This window comes from Microcebus murinus, chromosome 12 (assembly GCF_040939455.1).
Source record: "Microcebus murinus isolate Inina chromosome 12, M.murinus_Inina_mat1.0, whole genome shotgun sequence".
Taxonomy (NCBI): domain Eukaryota; kingdom Metazoa; phylum Chordata; class Mammalia; order Primates; family Cheirogaleidae; genus Microcebus; species Microcebus murinus.
The window spans coordinates 90,689,242-90,706,497 of NC_134115.1; the positions used below are offsets into that span (position 1 = coordinate 90,689,242).

At 51.3% G+C, this 17,256-nt stretch overlaps 2 protein-coding genes and 1 non-coding gene across 13 annotated transcripts in view; 2 read left to right on the forward strand and 1 right to left on the reverse strand.

Moving 5' to 3' along the window:
- The first annotated feature begins 258 nt into the window (after positions 1-258).
- Positions 259-10,104, forward strand: SPACA9 (sperm acrosome associated 9). Of its 3 annotated transcripts, XM_012744110.3 has the most exons (5): positions 264-412; positions 5,381-5,559; positions 8,150-8,352; positions 8,969-9,116; positions 10,036-10,104. In XM_012744110.3, the coding sequence occupies exons 2-5, from the start codon at positions 5,416-5,418 to the stop codon at positions 10,045-10,047; spliced, it is 507 nt and encodes a 168-aa protein (XP_012599564.1). In that variant the 5' UTR covers positions 264-412; positions 5,381-5,415; the 3' UTR covers positions 10,048-10,104. The 3 variants fall into 3 exon arrangements, with proteins under 3 accessions (XP_012599560.1, XP_012599559.1, XP_012599564.1); XM_012744106.3 differs by having other exon boundaries at positions 259-477; positions 8,969-10,104; XM_012744105.3 differs by having other exon boundaries at positions 261-412; positions 8,969-10,104.
- An 853-nt stretch (positions 10,105-10,957) lies between these two features.
- On the forward strand, positions 10,958-11,074 carry LOC142874633 (U5 spliceosomal RNA). Its single transcript, XR_012922292.1, has one exon. It is a non-coding gene; the product is annotated as a U5 spliceosomal RNA (small nuclear RNA).
- Positions 11,075-11,311: 237 nt separating this feature from the next.
- TSC1 (TSC complex subunit 1) overlaps positions 11,312-17,256 on the reverse strand; it is a 53,062-nt gene continuing 47,117 nt past the window's right edge. For 8 of the 9 annotated variants that reach the window (XM_076009150.1, XM_012744100.3, XM_076009149.1 and 5 more), the window contains exon 23: positions 11,312-16,806. In XM_076009150.1, the coding sequence (XP_075865265.1) occupies positions 16,287-16,806 (520 nt within the window). In that variant the 3' untranslated portion in view covers positions 11,312-16,286. The remainder of the gene's footprint in view (positions 16,807-17,256) is intronic. The other variant, XM_076009151.1, reaches the window with a different exon arrangement.

Consider the following 17,256-nt stretch of genomic DNA (forward strand, 5'->3'; position numbering starts at 1 on the left):
CGGGCGGCCTCTGGGTCAGTCACTGCGCCCTGGCCCGGGCGGCGGAAGCTTCGTGGGCCGGCTCTGGCTCTGCTCTCCGTGCCTCAGTTTCCCCGTCTTTAAAATGAAGAGGCTGGAATAGATGTGGGGGAGAGGCGTCCATGGGACGGGCCGCAGGGCCGAGGGCCCAGCGTCCGAGCCCGGGCGGACCCCACCTCCGGGGCCCAGGTGGGGCGGCGCGGCCACGTGACCCCATTGCTATGGTCCCCGCTGCAACAATCGGGTTGCGGCCCCGCCCCCGCCGACGTCCGCACCCCCAGCCCGCCTCGCAGGTCCTGGAAAGGGCTTCCCTGCGCCTGGGGGCCCCAGACACCCACGAGTCACCCCAGCTTCTGGGTCTCTGAGAAGCGGCGACGCTCGTAGACACGCAAGGGTAAAGGGGGCCGAGGGCGGTCCTCGCCGGCCCGGGGCGCGGAAACCGTGGAGGAAGAGGGGAAGGTGGGGGGCCGCGGGGTGAAGGGGGAGTCGGGGCGAGACGCGACGGGGGAGGGAGCTCTGTGAGTCGTGTTGGTTCCCGAGGGCCGGGGTGGCCTGGTGGTGGTCGCAGCACTGGGCGCTCTAGTGCACGGACTGTTAGTTGAACTCTTACACTGTGCTCTCCACAAACTTGTCTGTGTGCCTCACGGAGCAGGGGTAGGCATAACCAATACCGACAGCCCAAGTTCAAGTCCGGCTCCACTTCTTACGAGCAGTGGGAGCTGGGCACGCCGTTGACCTGTCCTGTGCCTCCCTCCCCTCCCCTGTGAAGTGGGGACTATGGAAGGGGGGGCTCATGAGCTCCTCTTCTTAAGTATTAGCACCTGACATGCAGTGAGCACACAATACATGGGGGCTGCTATTAGTAGTAGTATCTCATTTAATTTTTGCAACAACCCTGTGAAATAGGCACCTTCATTCCCGTTGGACAGATGAGAAATTAGAGGATCAGAACAGTGAAGAGCAGTTGGCTGGGTGCCTTTGAGTAAATCATTTCCCCTTTCTGGGTTTCTTTTCTCAGTTGTTGATCATAGAGCATTAGCATCAGAAGTCCCCTCTCTTGAAGAGCCTGTAATCTAAACTGCCTCATTTTACAGATGGATAAACTAAGGCCTAGGAAGGGGGAAAATCTTGGCCTAGGGTCTCTGGTTAAAATCAGAGGCAGGGCCAGGGCTTGAACTAGGCATCCCGAGGGCAGCCAACGCCCTTTGCTAGCAGTCAGCAGCCCAGAGGAATGCCCCCCAATGGTAAAAAGCAGCAGTGTTGCCTCTTCCCCCCCAACCGCTTCCTCAAAGTGTGCCCACCTTGGCAGGCTTGTCAAACCCACCTGTAAAGATAGCCATGGAAGAAAAGGAAGCTGCCTCCCCCTGAACAAAGAATACAACAACCAAGCCTGCAATTTGCACTGGAGAGGTTCAGTTTGCTTCCTGGACATTTCTGAAATGACTTGCCTTTCTCCTCATTTATTTTAAGCCCTAGGCACTTTTCATACCATGATTTAATCTTCTGTAGCAGCCTGGAAAAAATACAAATCAATTAAAGCCCAAAACCTATTGGGTAATCATTTTTTTCCCTCCCTCCTCCTCCCCCAGATTGAAAAGTGCCTGCACCCTGTGCCTTTCATCCACACCAATGTGGCTGTAGTGGCTGTGGTTCAAGGGATGATCACTTTGGATAGCTTATTACAGCTCCTCTCGTGACATTCCTGGTGTGCATGTCACAAGTCACTAGGATCAAGAACAGAGTCAGTTTTGCTCTCAGGGACTCTTGGGGCCACCAGCCAAGGTAGCACTGTATCCCTGGAGAACTTGGAAGGCCCAGGAGGGTGGCAGGCAGCTGGGCACACAAAGGATAGCCCCCTGAATGTGAGTCCTTATTGCTTTGGAATGGGGAAGATGAAAAGTCTAGAGGGAGTAGAAGTGAGACCCAGGGCTGTACCTAGTGGATGAACCCTAGGAGAAGTTGGCAGCTTTGCAGGCCCTTGGTGTCCTCCTCCTACCCCTGCCAAGTCAGTCTGATGTCTGGTCTGTTTTGTCTTTAAGGCCATCTTTGAGGGAGAGAAGGGGGAAGGGAAGTGTCCAAGCTGAGAGCCTTGACTAACTTATCGGCAAGTCCTGGCTTGCACACTTCCTTATCTGGCCTCAGCTTCATTATCTGTCGTGTGGGGATAATCGTGGTACCCTATTCTAGGGCTGTGGCGAGGGCTTGAGATAATGCATGTCTCAGAGCCCTGGCAGTGACCTGCTGCTCTCGGGAGGATTGGAGCGAGCACCCTTCTTCAGGCCAGGATATCGTTGAGGGCCGGTGTGTGGCTCTACTTTACCCTGCCCGTACCCAGCCTCCTCCTGCAAATGGCCCACTTCCCTAAGGTCCCCGCCGCTTCCCTGCTCATGTCCTCCAAATCTGACAGACTGTGCATTTCACTGTGAGCATTGTCTGCCTCTAGGGTGAGGAATCTGGTCTAGTCTGTCCAATGCTGGACAGCCCAGCACCTGATAGCACCCGGCATGTAGAATGAACAAACAAGTCAATGAATGCGCGAGGTGCTTTCTACCCCCTTGGCTTAGAAGCCTTCAGTGTTCTTCCAAACAGATAGCCTCACACCCAAGGTCCCTCAGCCTGACCCCATCTATTGTCTTCTCTGCACCTGCTGACAATGTTCCCATGTACCTGTCCCCCAACCCTCTAGCCCAGGGTCGCCCACCACCCACCTGCTCCAACTCTCCAAGGCCTGCCTTTTCAAGTCTAGGTTCGAACCTCTCTCCTCCAGGAGGCCTAGCCCTCAGCAGCCCCTGCTGCCGTTGAGGTACCCACCAGGCCTGCTGTGCGTTCCCTCACCATTGCATGCATGCTTTGATCACAGTAGCACCGATGGCGCCAATGACTGGGCCCCACCACATTCCCGGCTCCAGGGCCCACACCTGTCTCGTGTGATGCTAACCCCGAGGCTGGGAGGCTGACGCTGTTGTCTCCCTGCAGCACGTTAGGACACTGAGGCTCTGAGACAATCAGTTTGCCCAAAGTCGGCAAGAAGGGGTGGAACCAGGATTGGAACTGGGCCTGTGTAACCGCAGGGCCTTCTCAACCGCCACCAACCGCAGCTCTGAGCATGATGGGGAAAGGCCAGGCCAAGAGGGCACACTCCCCTCCTCCCTGGGAACCTACCTGTGTGCCACTCTCCGGCTTTTCTGGGGCTTTGCCTTCGGAGTCACCTGTGAGCCCTGGGCCAAGATGAGGTGGCAAGTGAGGCACCCACCTTAGCATAAAGTTTGGGGGGGGGGAAATGCAGAAAAAATCATAAGTATTGTAATGCCATATCCTTTAAAAATCAAAATTAGTGCCAAAAGTCCATTTGAAATAAAACCAGAAATTTCAATAAAGACAGGATCAGTATCACTGATTGTTCCCTTTGCCTCAGGCTCCAGTATGGCACGCACAGCAATCCTGTTTCTCTAAGAATTCTGATTATTTTGTCCTTTGGGACTCTGCTAAGTTTTAGTTTTTAAAATATTTGTATCTGGATTGCTGAGTTTTTTGCCACTCCCTTCAATCCCGCGTGGAGGTGAGTACCTCCCTCGCCTGACCCTAGTGGGGCCTCCGTGAGCCTCACGTCATAGGAAGCGCAACAGAAAACCACTGCGCCCGGTCAGCGTGTCTGCTCCCCCGGGGAGGAGGGACCAGCCCAGAGTATGGCAGGTGCTCAGGAAACCCTGGTCCCCACCCACTCCCGCAACCCTGTGGCCCTTCCCTCCGGCAGCCTAGCTGGAAGGAGGCCCTGGCCCACCCCAGGGAGCCGGAGCGCCTCCGTGTCTGTTGGCCACACTGCGCTGTGGCTCCTGCCTCCGAAGTGCTCTCTGTATTCCCAGCAGGCCCCCCAGCTGTGTGCGGTGTGACTGTTGAGGTCCCTCTTGAGGTGGCTCCTCTAAGGCAGCCTTGCTTCCTTTGAGCTCCATGGCTGGGCTCCGCCCCGCTCAAGGGCCTCTTGCCCCGTGTTCTGCAAGTTCTCTGACTTACCTCACCCATCATTTCGGGGAGGCATCTTCTGGTCTATTCTTGTGTTTCCTTTCGTTCCCCCGAGGCCATCTCCTCTTGCCATAGAGACCCCCCGCCACCCCAGATCCAGCCTTGCTCTGGGCCCAGCGGAAAGAAATGCTTCCAGGCTGTATCCTGTTCTTGTTCCTCTCTGCCTGGGAACTGCCTGGAGCCTGAACATGCCTTCCCCACTCTAGTCCTCACCGGGTGTTCTAGCCCCTTCCACTTCATCTCACTCAGACCCTACCTTGGCACAGCCTCCTCTGACCCCTGCTCAGGTGGCACCAGCTGGTGTGTCCGAGCCTGGACTCCATGTGTGCTGGTGGCAGTGGAGGAACAGCTGGATGTGGCAGCAATGAGGATGCTGGTTAAGTCTCAAGACGCCTGGGACCCAGAGTGTCTCGAACAAATTTGATACGACGCCCCAGGCAGGTCTTTTCTCTCTGAACCTCAGTTTCCCCCCTAGTTGAAAGGAGTTGACCTACTGAGATCCCTTCCAGCTCTTAGATTATATAAAGAAGTGGTCCAAAGCACGTGCTCAGCAGAATTGTGATGATCTAGAGTGTAGAACCCACAGCCTTTTCTGCTCACAGGATTCTAGACTCGTGTGGACTGCCCCAATCGTGACAGGCAGGGACAGTGTGTGAGGTACCAAAAGAGATCACTCCCCGCAGCGTTAATGTTACCAATCAGGGTGATTCTGACTGGTTAACACTGGAGCAGGGAGGAGTCCGCCAGCCACCAGCCCTGCCCGCGGAATCAACAGACCTGCGATCAGGGGTCCCGCCCCAAGCGCGGAGCAGGGAGACTGCAATCTTCTCAGACTAGATAAGCAAGTGTCGACTGTTCTCCCTGCTTAGCTCCCGGGAAAGAATACCCACTGACTGCAGGGTGGGCAGATGTTTTAAAATAATGTGGTCCAAACTGATAATCAGCCGGTTTTACATCTGTGGCATAGCCCTTGATCCGAGGCTTTGCTGACGCCACACTCAAGGTTGTGTGTGTGTTACCCACAATCTGGAGAAACTGAGGACCAGCCGAGGGCAGGAAGTCACATTTCATGGCAAACACTGTGTCCACAGGGGGTAAATGCTGAGGGTCAGGCGTAGCTCTCTCGTGGACAACCTGGGGGGTCTTGAGCAGGTCGCCTCCCGGGGTTTCTTCTCAGCGAAGTGGGGATGAAAACAGCCCCTGCCACTCAGGGCTGTGGGGGACACTCAGCACAATGCCCCACACAGAGGGGCCGTGGGCGTCCTCCCCGGAGCATCCTTCCCTCTGGAGGTGGGCTGTGTGTCTGGCCCCGGGATCTCATGGTGCTCCCCTTGCCCCTTAGATCCCTTCTCTCCCATGTGACCGTGGAGGAGGACGATGAATGAGGTGAAAGAATCCCTTCGCAGCATCGAGCAGAAGTACAAGCTCTTCCAGCAGCAACAATTCACCTTCATCGCTGCTCTGGAGCACTGCAGGGAGAACGCCCACGACAAGATCCGGCCCATCTCCAGCATTGGACAGGTGGCGCCCCTGGCAATGGCCACGGGCGAGTGGGTGGGGTCACGAGGGACTTGCCAGGCTCCCAATTCCAGGGCCTCAGGAAGCTCCGTCCCCTCTCAAGACAACTGAGGCTCAGAGATGGGAAGCGCACTGTGCCCAAATCAGGACCCAGATCCTAACTGGTGCAATGAGTCATTCATTCATTCCCCCCCCCCCCACCACCAAATATGAAAGTGAATATCACAGCGTTAAAGATGTGGGCAAGACTCAGCCAGCCAGGTGTAAATCCTGGCTCTACCACATGCCACCGCTGTCACATTGGGTCAGTGAGTTGACCTCTCGGAGCCTCAGTTTCCTCGTATTATGTGGATCCAGTGAAATCATCCATGGGAAATGGGATTTGTCGGTGACCAGACAGATATGGTCCCTCCCATCAGATTCTGCTGGGGTTTGAGAAACATACTAAGCACATCCCTAGTCACTTTTGCAGATGTTTTTGTTCAACTTGCATCTCCTTGAGGTTAGCTGCTGTCAAAGTCACTTAGTAGGACTTGGAGGCCTCAAGACCAAATGAGCCTTCCAGGAAGTTAGGGGCTTGAGCTGCAACGTGGTCAGGACACACACAGGCCAGACCTGGGACTGAAAAGATAAAGGGTGACTACTCAGAGATGGGCTGGGAATGCGGTTCAGGGCTCAGAACTGCTTAGGAGAAGCAGGGTCTTGGAGAACAACCAACCCTTGCTGGCAACATCTTTAAAAACTTTTCTCTAGCTTTTCTAAGATATCTCCCTCGATTTTCAAACTTGAAACGTGTTAAATGTATGGGAAAAAAAACACCCATATAACCTTCACCTAGATTCACCAATTTGGAACATTTAGCCCCATGTGCACAAGCATGTGCCCCTGAACTATCTGAAAATAAGCTGGCTACATCCCTTTTGCCCATCCCCCAGCAGCTCAGCCTTCTAAGGGCACTGGACAGGTTTTCACTACCCAAAAGTACAGCCCCCACCGCCGAGTCTACATCAGCGCTGTGGGACCCCTGCCGGTCTCCTCCTGCACAGAAAGGAGTGGCCTTCTTGCCTTAGGTTCAACCGAAGGCTTCTGGTAAGCATGGCCTTGTATTCCGACTCTTCATCTGGAGTGTTGACTCTGTCACCTGCCCTCCCTGAACCAGGTGTCCAAAGGCTGCCTGCTGCTCTGTTGTAGTTACAACGTGGGGCAGGCTCCTCCTCCTTGCTCCCCACAGCTGCCCCCGCAGGAGTGTGTGAGTCTAAAGCCTCTCCCCCCTTACAAAGCTGCTGTGGACCTGGCAACGCTTGGGAAGGAACCACTTCGGACTACTTGGGAAGCCATCCCTTAGCAACAGAAAGCAACTGGTTGCAGCACGGAAACCCTGGGTTAGACATAGAAATTTTGGGGTGGGGGTGGGGCAACATGTGGCCTTCTGGATCCCTGAGTGCATGCAGCCTTTTGACTGAATCCAGACTTCACAGAAATTAAATCCCTTTGATAAAAGGATTTGTTCTGTAAAATTTAGATTCAGCTGAGGGGCTGTACTTGGGGATCTGGAGGGTCACATGTGCCCTTGAGGCTGCAGGTGCCCCTCCCCACCCCCTACTCCACCATCAGATCACAGAGAGTAGAACTGTTTGGCTGTGGAATGGGTCGGTTAATCTGGCCTAGACCAGAGCCAGTTTCCCCAACACAAGATCAGGCCTCCCGGCCTGGCCCACCCACGAGAAGCAGAGTCACTGGGTGGCCCAGGGCAGCCCCGGAGAAAGAGTTTGGCGCGAGAGGGACCCATCCCCCTACCAAGGAAAAGAGCTGAAAACAGATCAGAGTATCGATATTTTTAGTTAGTACCTTTTATGGCTTAAGAAAGGTTTCCATACTTCTACATCTGAAACATATTCACATGGGAGTTTTAAAGTTTTATTTTTGGTATTTAAGCCCTTGATCCTTCTAGAGTTGACTTGATTTTCTTCACATGGATAATCATTTTCCCCAGCTCCACTTAGCGACCTGTCCCTCCTTTCTCTACCTTGTAAGTACAGTACAGCTAGAGCCCAGAGGATTCCTGTTCCTTCTGTTTCCTCAGTATGGGAGGCCCAACACAGCGTGGGTCCTCTAAATGGGACCATGACATGAAAAGTCAGGGAAGGGAGCAGTCCCCTTTGCTTGAGGAGGTGGCTGGGTTAAGTGACATGGGGACTGACAGAGGGGCATGGGCTCAGAGCCACTGAGTTGGGGCAAAATCCAGCTAAGCCTCTACCGTGGGTGCCATGAGCAGGTTGTTTCACCTCTCTGAGCCTCCAACATTCATGATACTCATTTGTGAAATGAAGATTTAAAAAGGTATCTGTTCAGCGTGGAGGGTTTAGGTGAGGAGCAAGACCAGGCCTGTAAAGCACTTTGTGTGCAGCCTGGGACGCTTGATGTTAACTGTATACGATGGTCTGTATGTTAAAATGCTGAAGCATCGTTTTCATCCCCGCCATGGGTCTGGGAGGGTGGGAGGGAACAGGGCGGGTGCTCCTGGATGTTTGCCCATAAGCCAGCCAGGGCATGGTTGGCATCTCCCCAGCTCACGCCATGTTGGTCTTTGCAGGTGCAGAGCTATATGGAACACTACTGCAACAACTCCACGGACCGGCGGATCCTGCTCATGTTCCTGGACATCTGTTCGGACCTGAACAAGCTCTGCCAGCGCTTCGAGGCCCTGCACTCGGGCACCCCGGTCACCAATAACCTCCTCGAGAAAGGCAAAACCCTTGTTAGCCAAAGCAACGACTTAAGCAACCTTAGAGCAAGGTAAGTCCCTTCTGGTCCCATTCTTGAGGCCTCGTCATGTGCCTGTGGGAGGCTTTTGCTGAGAGGGCAGTGGCTGCGCTTTTCCTCTCCTCTGTCGTGTGGATCAAATGACTACTGCCCAGACTGCCCCGAGCAGGAAACCCTAGTCCCCATGAATTTGCTGGAGTGACTCTGACTCAGTGAAACCTCCTCTTTAAAACTGGTCATAGGACCCGTCTCATGGAGTTAGCACCAAGCAAAGGGAGAAGGGGTGATAGAGCAGTTGTTCCCAGAAGCCCACAGAGGCCCTCACTGATACGCAAAGGAGCGGGTGCAGGAGCACCGCGACTGCAGGTCCTCCTCAGAGAACCCCCAGCACAATGTGCCCGAGGCTTGAGGCAGTTCTGTAGATGGGTCAAGGGGATGGGACCAGCAGGTTCCTCTGCCCCTAACCCAGGTCTCTACAAACCATAGGTTAGTGGTTCACAACTCACACCTGGGGCTCCCGGCCCACAAACCTACTAAACCAGAATCTCCGGGGACGCAGAGCCTAAGCATGGTGTGTGTCCAGTTCTGTGCCACCGTATGGTGAGTCCCTGGAGCGTGGGCTCAGCTGGCCCCTCTTGCCATCTTGCAGATACCCCCACGACGTGGTGAACCATCTCAGCTGTGACGAGGCCAGGAACCACTACGGAGGCGTGGTCAGCCTCATCCCCATCGTCCTAGACTTAATGAAAGAATGGATCGCCCACTCAGAGAAGCTGCCCCGCAAAACGCTGCAGCCTGTGAGTGAGCCCTGGGCACTCCAGGAAACCACGGGGAGAGCCACTCGTCCTGTCCAGACCACAGGCACCCAGCTTTTGTTCAGAAAACACAAGTATAGGCAACTCACAAGAGACAGGGGGAAAGACAAAGGATGTTCTAAACCTCCCTGGAGACCACCTGGTGGGAAACTGTAACTCAAAACCAGGGGCCTGCTCTGTGGAGGGGTGCTTTGTTATGGAATTTGCTTTCTACTGACTGATCCATTTTCTTTTGTGCCCACAGTCCCTGCCACTTACTAATTCCAAAAGAGATCAGCCAATATATTATTGAGAAACTCTCTCCCTCTCTTGCTTTAACTTCTAACTTTTCTGCCTCTAAGCGTCAGGCTCTGTGCTGATGAAGAGGATCCCCACTTATACGAGTTGCCCAAAATGTAGTGTTGGTAGAGGGTGTCCCAGGAAATCTGGTAATGAGGAAGGACACTGAGCTGCACCCCCAGGTCCTCTCTGAGCCACACCCACCACGGTGCCAGGCCTGGCCAACCTCCGGGCCCCAGCTTTGCAGTGAGCTGTCAAGCTGGAGGAGAGCACCTAGCTCCTTGCCTTACCAACCAGCCACAGCCATAGGCAAGGCACACGCTCTGTCTGCCAGACAGGATGCTCCCGCCTCCAGGATGAAGTGAGGGTCAGCATGTCGAAGTCCTCAATGTCTTTAGTTCTCTGGACCAAAGCCAAAGAGGAACAAACCCACCTCCTTCCCCTCCTTTACTTGGGAGAGGGGGACCATGCCAGAGGCTGGAAGAATTCTGATTTTATGGCTCCTGTATGAGGACAATGTCCTGGTTTTCACATCACAGTCAACCCCCAAACATTATAAAATGTGTCCCTGGCTTCTGAACTTGCCCAAAGTAAGTCTGACTGTTGGTTTTTCCCTTCACAGGGGACGACTTAGCTTCTGTATTGTTGCTTCCTCAGGGAGAGACAGTCAAGAATAAAGTGTTCTACCACCTCTCTGACTGGCTTGGTTTCCTGGGATTTGTCCCTGAAAGAAAATCTATATTTCTCCTAAGACATCCAAGGACACTGGGCAATAGCCACACAAGCAGAACCACAAGCAGACAGCAGAGAGAAACCACTCTAGTCAGGTGCACACCCATGCCCATCTCTAGAAAGAGTCCACTTCTAAGAGGTTCATGCCAGCGATCCGCAGAGGGCCAGCACTGAGACATTTCTCCAAGGGTGGAAAGTCTAGTTAAGAGATCTATTCAGACACGAAAATCTGAATTTTCAAGACAAACTGAAACCTGCCTGCTCTGAGTCTTTGTCTCAAAGGAGTTGCTTCCACCATTAAAATGGGCAGAGCAATACTGATTTCCAGACAGCCAGGCAGAAAGCAAGCAATTGAAAACCACACTACAGACAGAGCAGACAGGCTGCTCCTTACGTGTATGTTCCAAGCCGAGAGATCCTAAACCAGGGTAGATGTTGACATTGGTAAAGGCGCAGTTTTCAGCCTTTTTCCAAAGCCTTAAAGGGCATGGAGAAGGTGGTGATGGTAGCTGCAACTGCTTCCTTGGCATACTCACAAAACACAACCAGCATGGCTCAGGGTTAGCGAGCGAGCTCTGGGACACCTGCCAGTGGGGTTCCACCAAAGGGACTAGAGGAAACCTTACGTGCTGGCCAACCACCAGGAATGCAAGCACCAAAGGCAAGGCCAGGGGCAGCACAGATTCTGTAGGCCCCCTGGTTTTGGGGCTTTCTCTGGTAGAGAAGTCTCAAGTCACCCTCTCCCCCACCATACACTTGGCCATTCTTTGGGGAAGAGCACGAATTTGAGGCAGATAAAGATAGAATTTATGATACTCTGGTTTCTCTTCAAAACGAATAAATCTTTCGCCTTTTACTAAAGATTTCCGTGGAGAGAAACAGTTATGAGTTGGTAACCAAATTTTTTGAAGTCTTGCTTAGGCAAGGCTAAGTAAAAAAATAAATAAATTAAAAAAAAAAAAAGATAGAATTTATGGCTGTGTGCCACATAATTTACCAGAACAAAACAGGCCTTAGAGACAAAAGCTTGACTCTATTATTTGTCAGCCCCTCTTCCAGTGACTCAAAGCTAAGACCCTCGTGCTTCTGTATCTCTGGACTAGTGCTGCACTTCACCTCTAAGTCTCCAAGGCCAGCATAAGTCACTCCAGGTCAACACAGCAGAGTAGTGCAAAACAATAAATTTTTATTTGTTCACAGTTAAACACAAGCAACTGCCTTGACATTTTAGAACATTCTAAGAAGGACAGCAAACCCTTTTGATTCCAATTCCCATTCACTAAGATTGTACCATTTTCTCTTGCAGTTCATATTTATGGCATCTGATGTGGATTGTTTGACATGCTTTTAAGATCGAGGTGGGAAAGTTTAAACCTTTTGACCAGAGATGACTTTCTTCAATTTAACTAAGAGCAGTCAGTTTAAAAAACCTGTTTCTTTTCACTGATGGGACCCCTTCAAACTGCAAGTTAGCCACATATGGTTCATCCATGATTGAGTTATAAAAATTAGATTATGTCTTAGCAAAATCTGTTCCTCCGTAATATATTTGTGGTCCATAGAAGTCTTCTGAAAAGTGATCACTGATTCTTCCTAGTGCAAAATGCCTGGCTGCCTCTTTGATAAGCCAAAGTATTTGCTACACAGAGCAGCACCGTACCCTCCTGTCCAAACACTGTGTGGAGGTGGGGAAGGGAAGGGAGGGCTTGGTCTGGGGGTTCTCAAACTCTTAGGGTCTCTCCTCTAAAAGATCTATTCCAATGGTTAAGCAGCCTACTTATCCCAGAAGATGGATAATTTTGTGGCATTGGGAAGGAGGGAGAAAGCTCCTCTGCCTTCATTTACTCATTTTAAGACCAAAAGCAGTTGTGGGTGGCGGTGCTCAACTATCCCAGGCAGGTTTCCTTGTAGCTACAGCCACTCTTCTCTCAGGTGAGCACGTACAGACTGGACTGTAGGACAGCATGGAAAAAATGGAAACACAATCCCTTGGGCACATGGAAGGTTCCAGACAGGGAAAGGAGCTACGTGGGAACGAGGGTCACAGCAGCAGCCTAGGGGCCAGTCCCCAGCCTAAACTTGTTCTTTTACCTACAAACAAGAACTTAATCAAGTGCAATCAATGACTTTGCAGCGATCTGGGAGAAGGGTCAGGGGGCACGTGTCACACAGAACTCTGGATGTAAACATACACGAACATCTTCAGACTAGATACATTTCCCTAGTCATCGCAGGTCAACTTTAAAGCATGTACGTCGCAGAGTGAAGACGCAGCAGATGAGGAGCACCGACACGAGTCACCACACACAGGGCAGCTTTCTCCTCCACGAGAGGCAAGGCCTCCTGGGTGGGATGGGGCTTCTCCCGGGACCACTATCTAGGAGTATTGGTGAAGAATGGGCAACAGATACTCCTCCACCCAGCCCTGGACGGAGGCTTCACTCTGCCCAAACCCTCCTCCAGCCCGTTCACACTTCATCCTGCCCTGTAGTGCTTCCAGTGAGAAAAACCCAGTTTTCTCATGCAGTACTTTTGTCTGTTTTTCAGTTCTTTCTGGCTGCAAGTGGTATGTTCTAGTATTTGGTAGAATTCACATTGGCTAGTCACGACATACTTCGGTTCTATTGTCTACACAGAAACACATACCCAGCTTTCTATTCTTAACTGCAAGTCTAGCCTCTGTGGTCCAGCTCACAGAGAGAGATCCTTTCAGCCCCACAACCATTTCATGCGTACTCCTCTGAACAACTTCTAGAGTTTTATCTTTCTCAAAAACACACTGGCAACTACACGTGCTGTCGCAGACAGGGACAGCATGAGAGCCTGGGACTTTGTTTCCTGTCGTTCTGCTCATGCCGAGTGATGTGCTGGCCTCTCCGGCCACGAGGCTGGTGGGCTAATTTTTCTAATTGTCACTGGCTTCCAGGACCTCCAGCAGTTTACCTTCTATGAATAGTTTGGACTATTTCTCCCTAACCACAGCACATAAATTTTGGCTCGCAAAGTAGCTCATCTATCATCTCTCCACTCACAGAGCCTAATAAGAACCTTCTGCAGCTTATTCCCAAAGGTTGGGCAGTTTTCTCTCCTGAAAAACTGTTGGCAAACCTAGCAAGGTCACTGCCTGCCCACCTGCCTTAGTAACACTGGTCCTAGTACATTTTTTAAAATCTCTTGATCCAAATGACCTTGACCTCCTACCTTTAGGTTTCAGTCAGTTTTTGTATATTCATGACCACATATTTCTTCCAGTTCCATAGTAACAATTTTTATAGATTTCATGGTAGCACCCTGTCAAAAGCTTTTGAAAAATCCATAAAAGTTCTATCAAATAGAGATCCATGTGCTTATTTACCTGTAGGAGATTCAGGAACCCATTTTCTCCACGTCTTCCTGTCGCCCTCGCCCCCCTTATTGTAGTGCTTCTTTTAGAACAAATTCTGTGCTGCACAAGCAGCAGACTCCAGTCTTCTCGGGGCCTGGGCTGACCCTGGGTAGCGTCAGGTGGGAACGAGGGCAGGTTATGTGCATGGGCCAAACAGCTCAGACAGGTCTGCTTGCTCACAGGGAGCTGTGGACGGAGCCCATCCAATCCCGACAGTTACGATTACCAAGCTGCTTCGTCCGTTTCTAGACGGGCTCTGCCTTAACACTAACTGTTCTAATGCCTTTGCCCAGCCTGAACTGTCTCCCAGGAGTCGTTCTGCTACCACCTTTCCATCCTTGATCTACTCACTGCAGCACGATCAAGTGACCCAAGGACTCTTGTCAAGTCTATCACTTCTAAAACAAAATAAAACCTTATTATTGACCCTGGAGTCCATCACAACATAAAAGCCTAAATTTTGGGGTTGTGTAACTTCAACATGGCTCCAGGTCTCAATCCCCCAACCTTGGTTGAATAAAACTCACAGCCTCCTAGAAATCAAAGGCACCTGAACTGGAGCTCTCCTGGGTCACCCTGGTTGTAAAGGGACAGGCAGGGTGTAAAAATACAGGGAAGAAAGGAGGCAGCAGGCAAGTGCCGAGGGCCCTGAGCACAGAGGCGTCTGAAAGCCTCTAGCCTGGGCCTCAGTCCACTTTACCATGCTGCCTCCTTTCTTCCCTGTATTTTTTTATACCCTGCCAGTTTTTTAAAAGTGTTTTTTTCTTTTCTACATTGGCATCTTTCCTTTGCCAGTTAAGGTAAGGCTTTAAGTGCCTGGTACCTTTGTTCTGTGGCACAGATCTCTCAGGCTTGAGGAGGGGAGAGCAATTAAAGCCAGTTTCAATAGTTAACCTATGACATTTTTTCCCTTTCTGCATTTGTTCGTATTTTCCTTTTCTAAAACTGAACCAGGAAACCAGAACATACTGGATTTTAAGCTTTCCTTTGGACAAAGCTGAAATTAAATGTGTGGCATCACCAACACTCCACGCTGGACATCCAGCGGCCATGGCCAGACTGTGACAGGCACAGAGCAACTGGGGACATGCCCTGCCACGGGCTAGGAATCAGTCACAGCCAGGACGCTGCCCTGAACACTTCTCCTGCCAGTATAGCCATGGTGACATGAGTCTCTAATGGTCTAGTTCCCTTTAGCTAGGGATGCTAGAATATTTATTGCCATATTTAAAAAAAGAAAAGACTTTTACCTTCATGTGCTGAAAGCTTCCATATGCAGTAAAATTTCGTACCATTACAGTTTCTTTTATCTCTTTATGACTGAACCGTTCTATTCTTTTTACTAAAAGAATGGAAGCAGAAAAACCAAGATCATTGGCTCTTTCCTACCAACTCTCTCCTTGCCTCAGCTAGGAGACTGGGCACTAGGCAACAATTCTTAGGCTTCTAGCATTTATTTCAGGAGCACTTGTTGAGTTTGGATTCTCTGCCACTGCCAGTTTGCTGACTGGTGTCACCTCATGCTCTCAGGAGCATGTGGAGACAGCCCAGTGGGTACACACAGTCAGCCTTTGTCAAAATTCTCTCAGACTCTGCTTTACATTACTCTGCCATTGCTAACGTGGGAGAGTGTGACAAAATCAAGCTCCTTGGAGAGCTGGAATTGGTATGAAAAAGCAGCTCCCTTTTTGGTGGCCTAGAACCTACTATAATGAGACAACACTAACAGCCTGAGAAACAATGGTCACATAAACTCTGAAGAAACTCTTTGGACCTCCAGAGCCTTTCTGCTGTAGCATCACAAAGAAGCTGACATAAACAAGAGGATGTGTGAGCACAGAGGGAGGCAAATAGAGAAGAGACGATCTAGTGAGCTGAGACTGGCCTGAAGGTGGAGTTCCTTGAGCACAAGCGCTTCTCAGGCAACATCTCCAAGTGACCACTCCTTGCCTCCTGCACAGAACAGGTTTTCCCACCTACACACCAGCCTGTGGTCAGAATAGTACCAGCATTCAAGCAAACACCAAATAAATAAGAGGTAGTGGGGGAAGAAGGGACAAGAGCTTTCCCAAAGGGTAAGTGTGGTCTCCCAGTGCCAGCTCTAGATTTTTCAAACAGGCTTTTGTTCACACAGAACTTTCTAGGAAGCTTATCAGAACCACCAAAAGAATGTAAGGGTGAATAAACCACTGTTTTTCTAGATCTACTGCTTTAGATGCTGAACTTCAGAATCAAAAAGCAGTGAAAACGTCTCACATGAAAGCTTTCATGTGGAGACAATCAGCTTTGCAGGCTGCGTCCTCCTGGAAGGGACGGAGCCAGACTTAGCTGCAATGCCACAAACTGCCTGGTCTAACCGAGAGCCAACCCAGTTATCTGAGCCTCAGGAAAGCAGAAAGTGGTGTGTTAGACTCAAAGATTAAATTTGGCCTCATATTGCACAGGTTCAAAGGACGCAACCATTGAGGGGGAAGGAAGAAAATAAAGCTACTGAGGAACGCAAACTGGCCTCGGATTAGTACACACTGCTAGGTAAATGGAGGAGAGGTTTGGGGGTGGGTCACAGGGAAGGTTAAGAGGCATTTCAATGCCAGATCCAAACACCATTCTGCATTCAGTCAGCTGTCAAGAGGACTCCATCCCATTTCCACCACGTGAATTTGCCACTCAGACCCTGGGACAGGAAAGCTTTGAAACGTGCACTCACGCCTCCTATTCTGTGCCAATAATACGCAAGGTAACACTGACCCTCATCCTTAGCTGTGCTCATGATGAGTCTCATTGTAGTCCATGATACGTAGCTGTCCAACACTGTCCGGGGTTGGGGGAGATGGGTGCGGGCCATCTAGGTTCAGGGGAGTCTTGGCTTCCACACCCAAGTCTTTGCCCAGTTCTGTCTTTAGGGTTTCAGAAAGGCTACTGATGGTCAGGCCGTCCTCATCACACTGGCTCTCACTCTTATTACGAAACAACTCTCGGGCCTTCATACCCAGGAAGCTTTTTGAACTGGGAAGCGAGCCAACAGTTGTAGGGATGCTGCCAGAGGGCTCTCCCATGGCAGTTTCCCACCGACTGCTAAATGGTCCTGCCCTCTGGTTTGGGGGTTTCTCTGGGGTGGAAAGCTCGCTGCTGCTGCTGCTGCCTCCACCTCCTCTGCTTCCACTGCTGCCCCAGGTGCTGCCAGGCCTGGGGGCCTTGGTCTCACCGTTGTGGCCAGATGCCTCTTCATTGTGCCCCACCACGGAATCTGAGCAGCCATCATCACAACAGTCAAGCCTGTAAGAAATCCAGGGAGGAGAAAAAGAGTTGGTGATTGCAGCACCCACGTCTGGGAGACATGAATTACACTGGCACTTGCTCACACTGACACTGGCACTTGCTCACACTGACACTGCATTCCGAAAGCCCACTCTCTGCTGTACAACCGCATACTGAAGCAAGAGATCTCAGCAAGAGAAACTAAGTCACACCCAGGGACGCTGGGTGGCAATCTTAAATATGAACACTTCCTGTGGCCATGTCGAGGGAGTCAAGGCCAGGACAAAGAACATGGGAAGATCACTGGACACTCTGAAGTAAGGCAAGTCAGGGTGGCGCTCTGGGTGGAGGGAGCCGAGTGCTACAGCCCAGTCTCAGGAGCTGCAACTGTTTCCAACACCAGGTGACATGTCCTCCTTCTGTTAGTGGCAGCTTAATCCCAAGGCCACTAACAGAACTCTTTGTTCC

Excerpts from the sequence above, each read along its gene's own strand:
- SPACA9 (XM_012744106.3), top strand. The coding sequence starts at position 5,416 with ATGAATGAGGTGAAAGAATCCCTTCGCAGCATCGAGCAGAAGTACAAG. Across the intron at positions 5,560-8,149 it reads CCATCTCCAGCATTGGACAG|GTGCAGAGCTATATGGAACA; the intron begins GTGGCGCCCCTG and ends TGGTCTTTGCAG. Across the intron at positions 8,353-8,968 it reads TTAAGCAACCTTAGAGCAAG|ATACCCCCACGACGTGGTGA; the intron begins GTAAGTCCCTTC and ends GCCATCTTGCAG.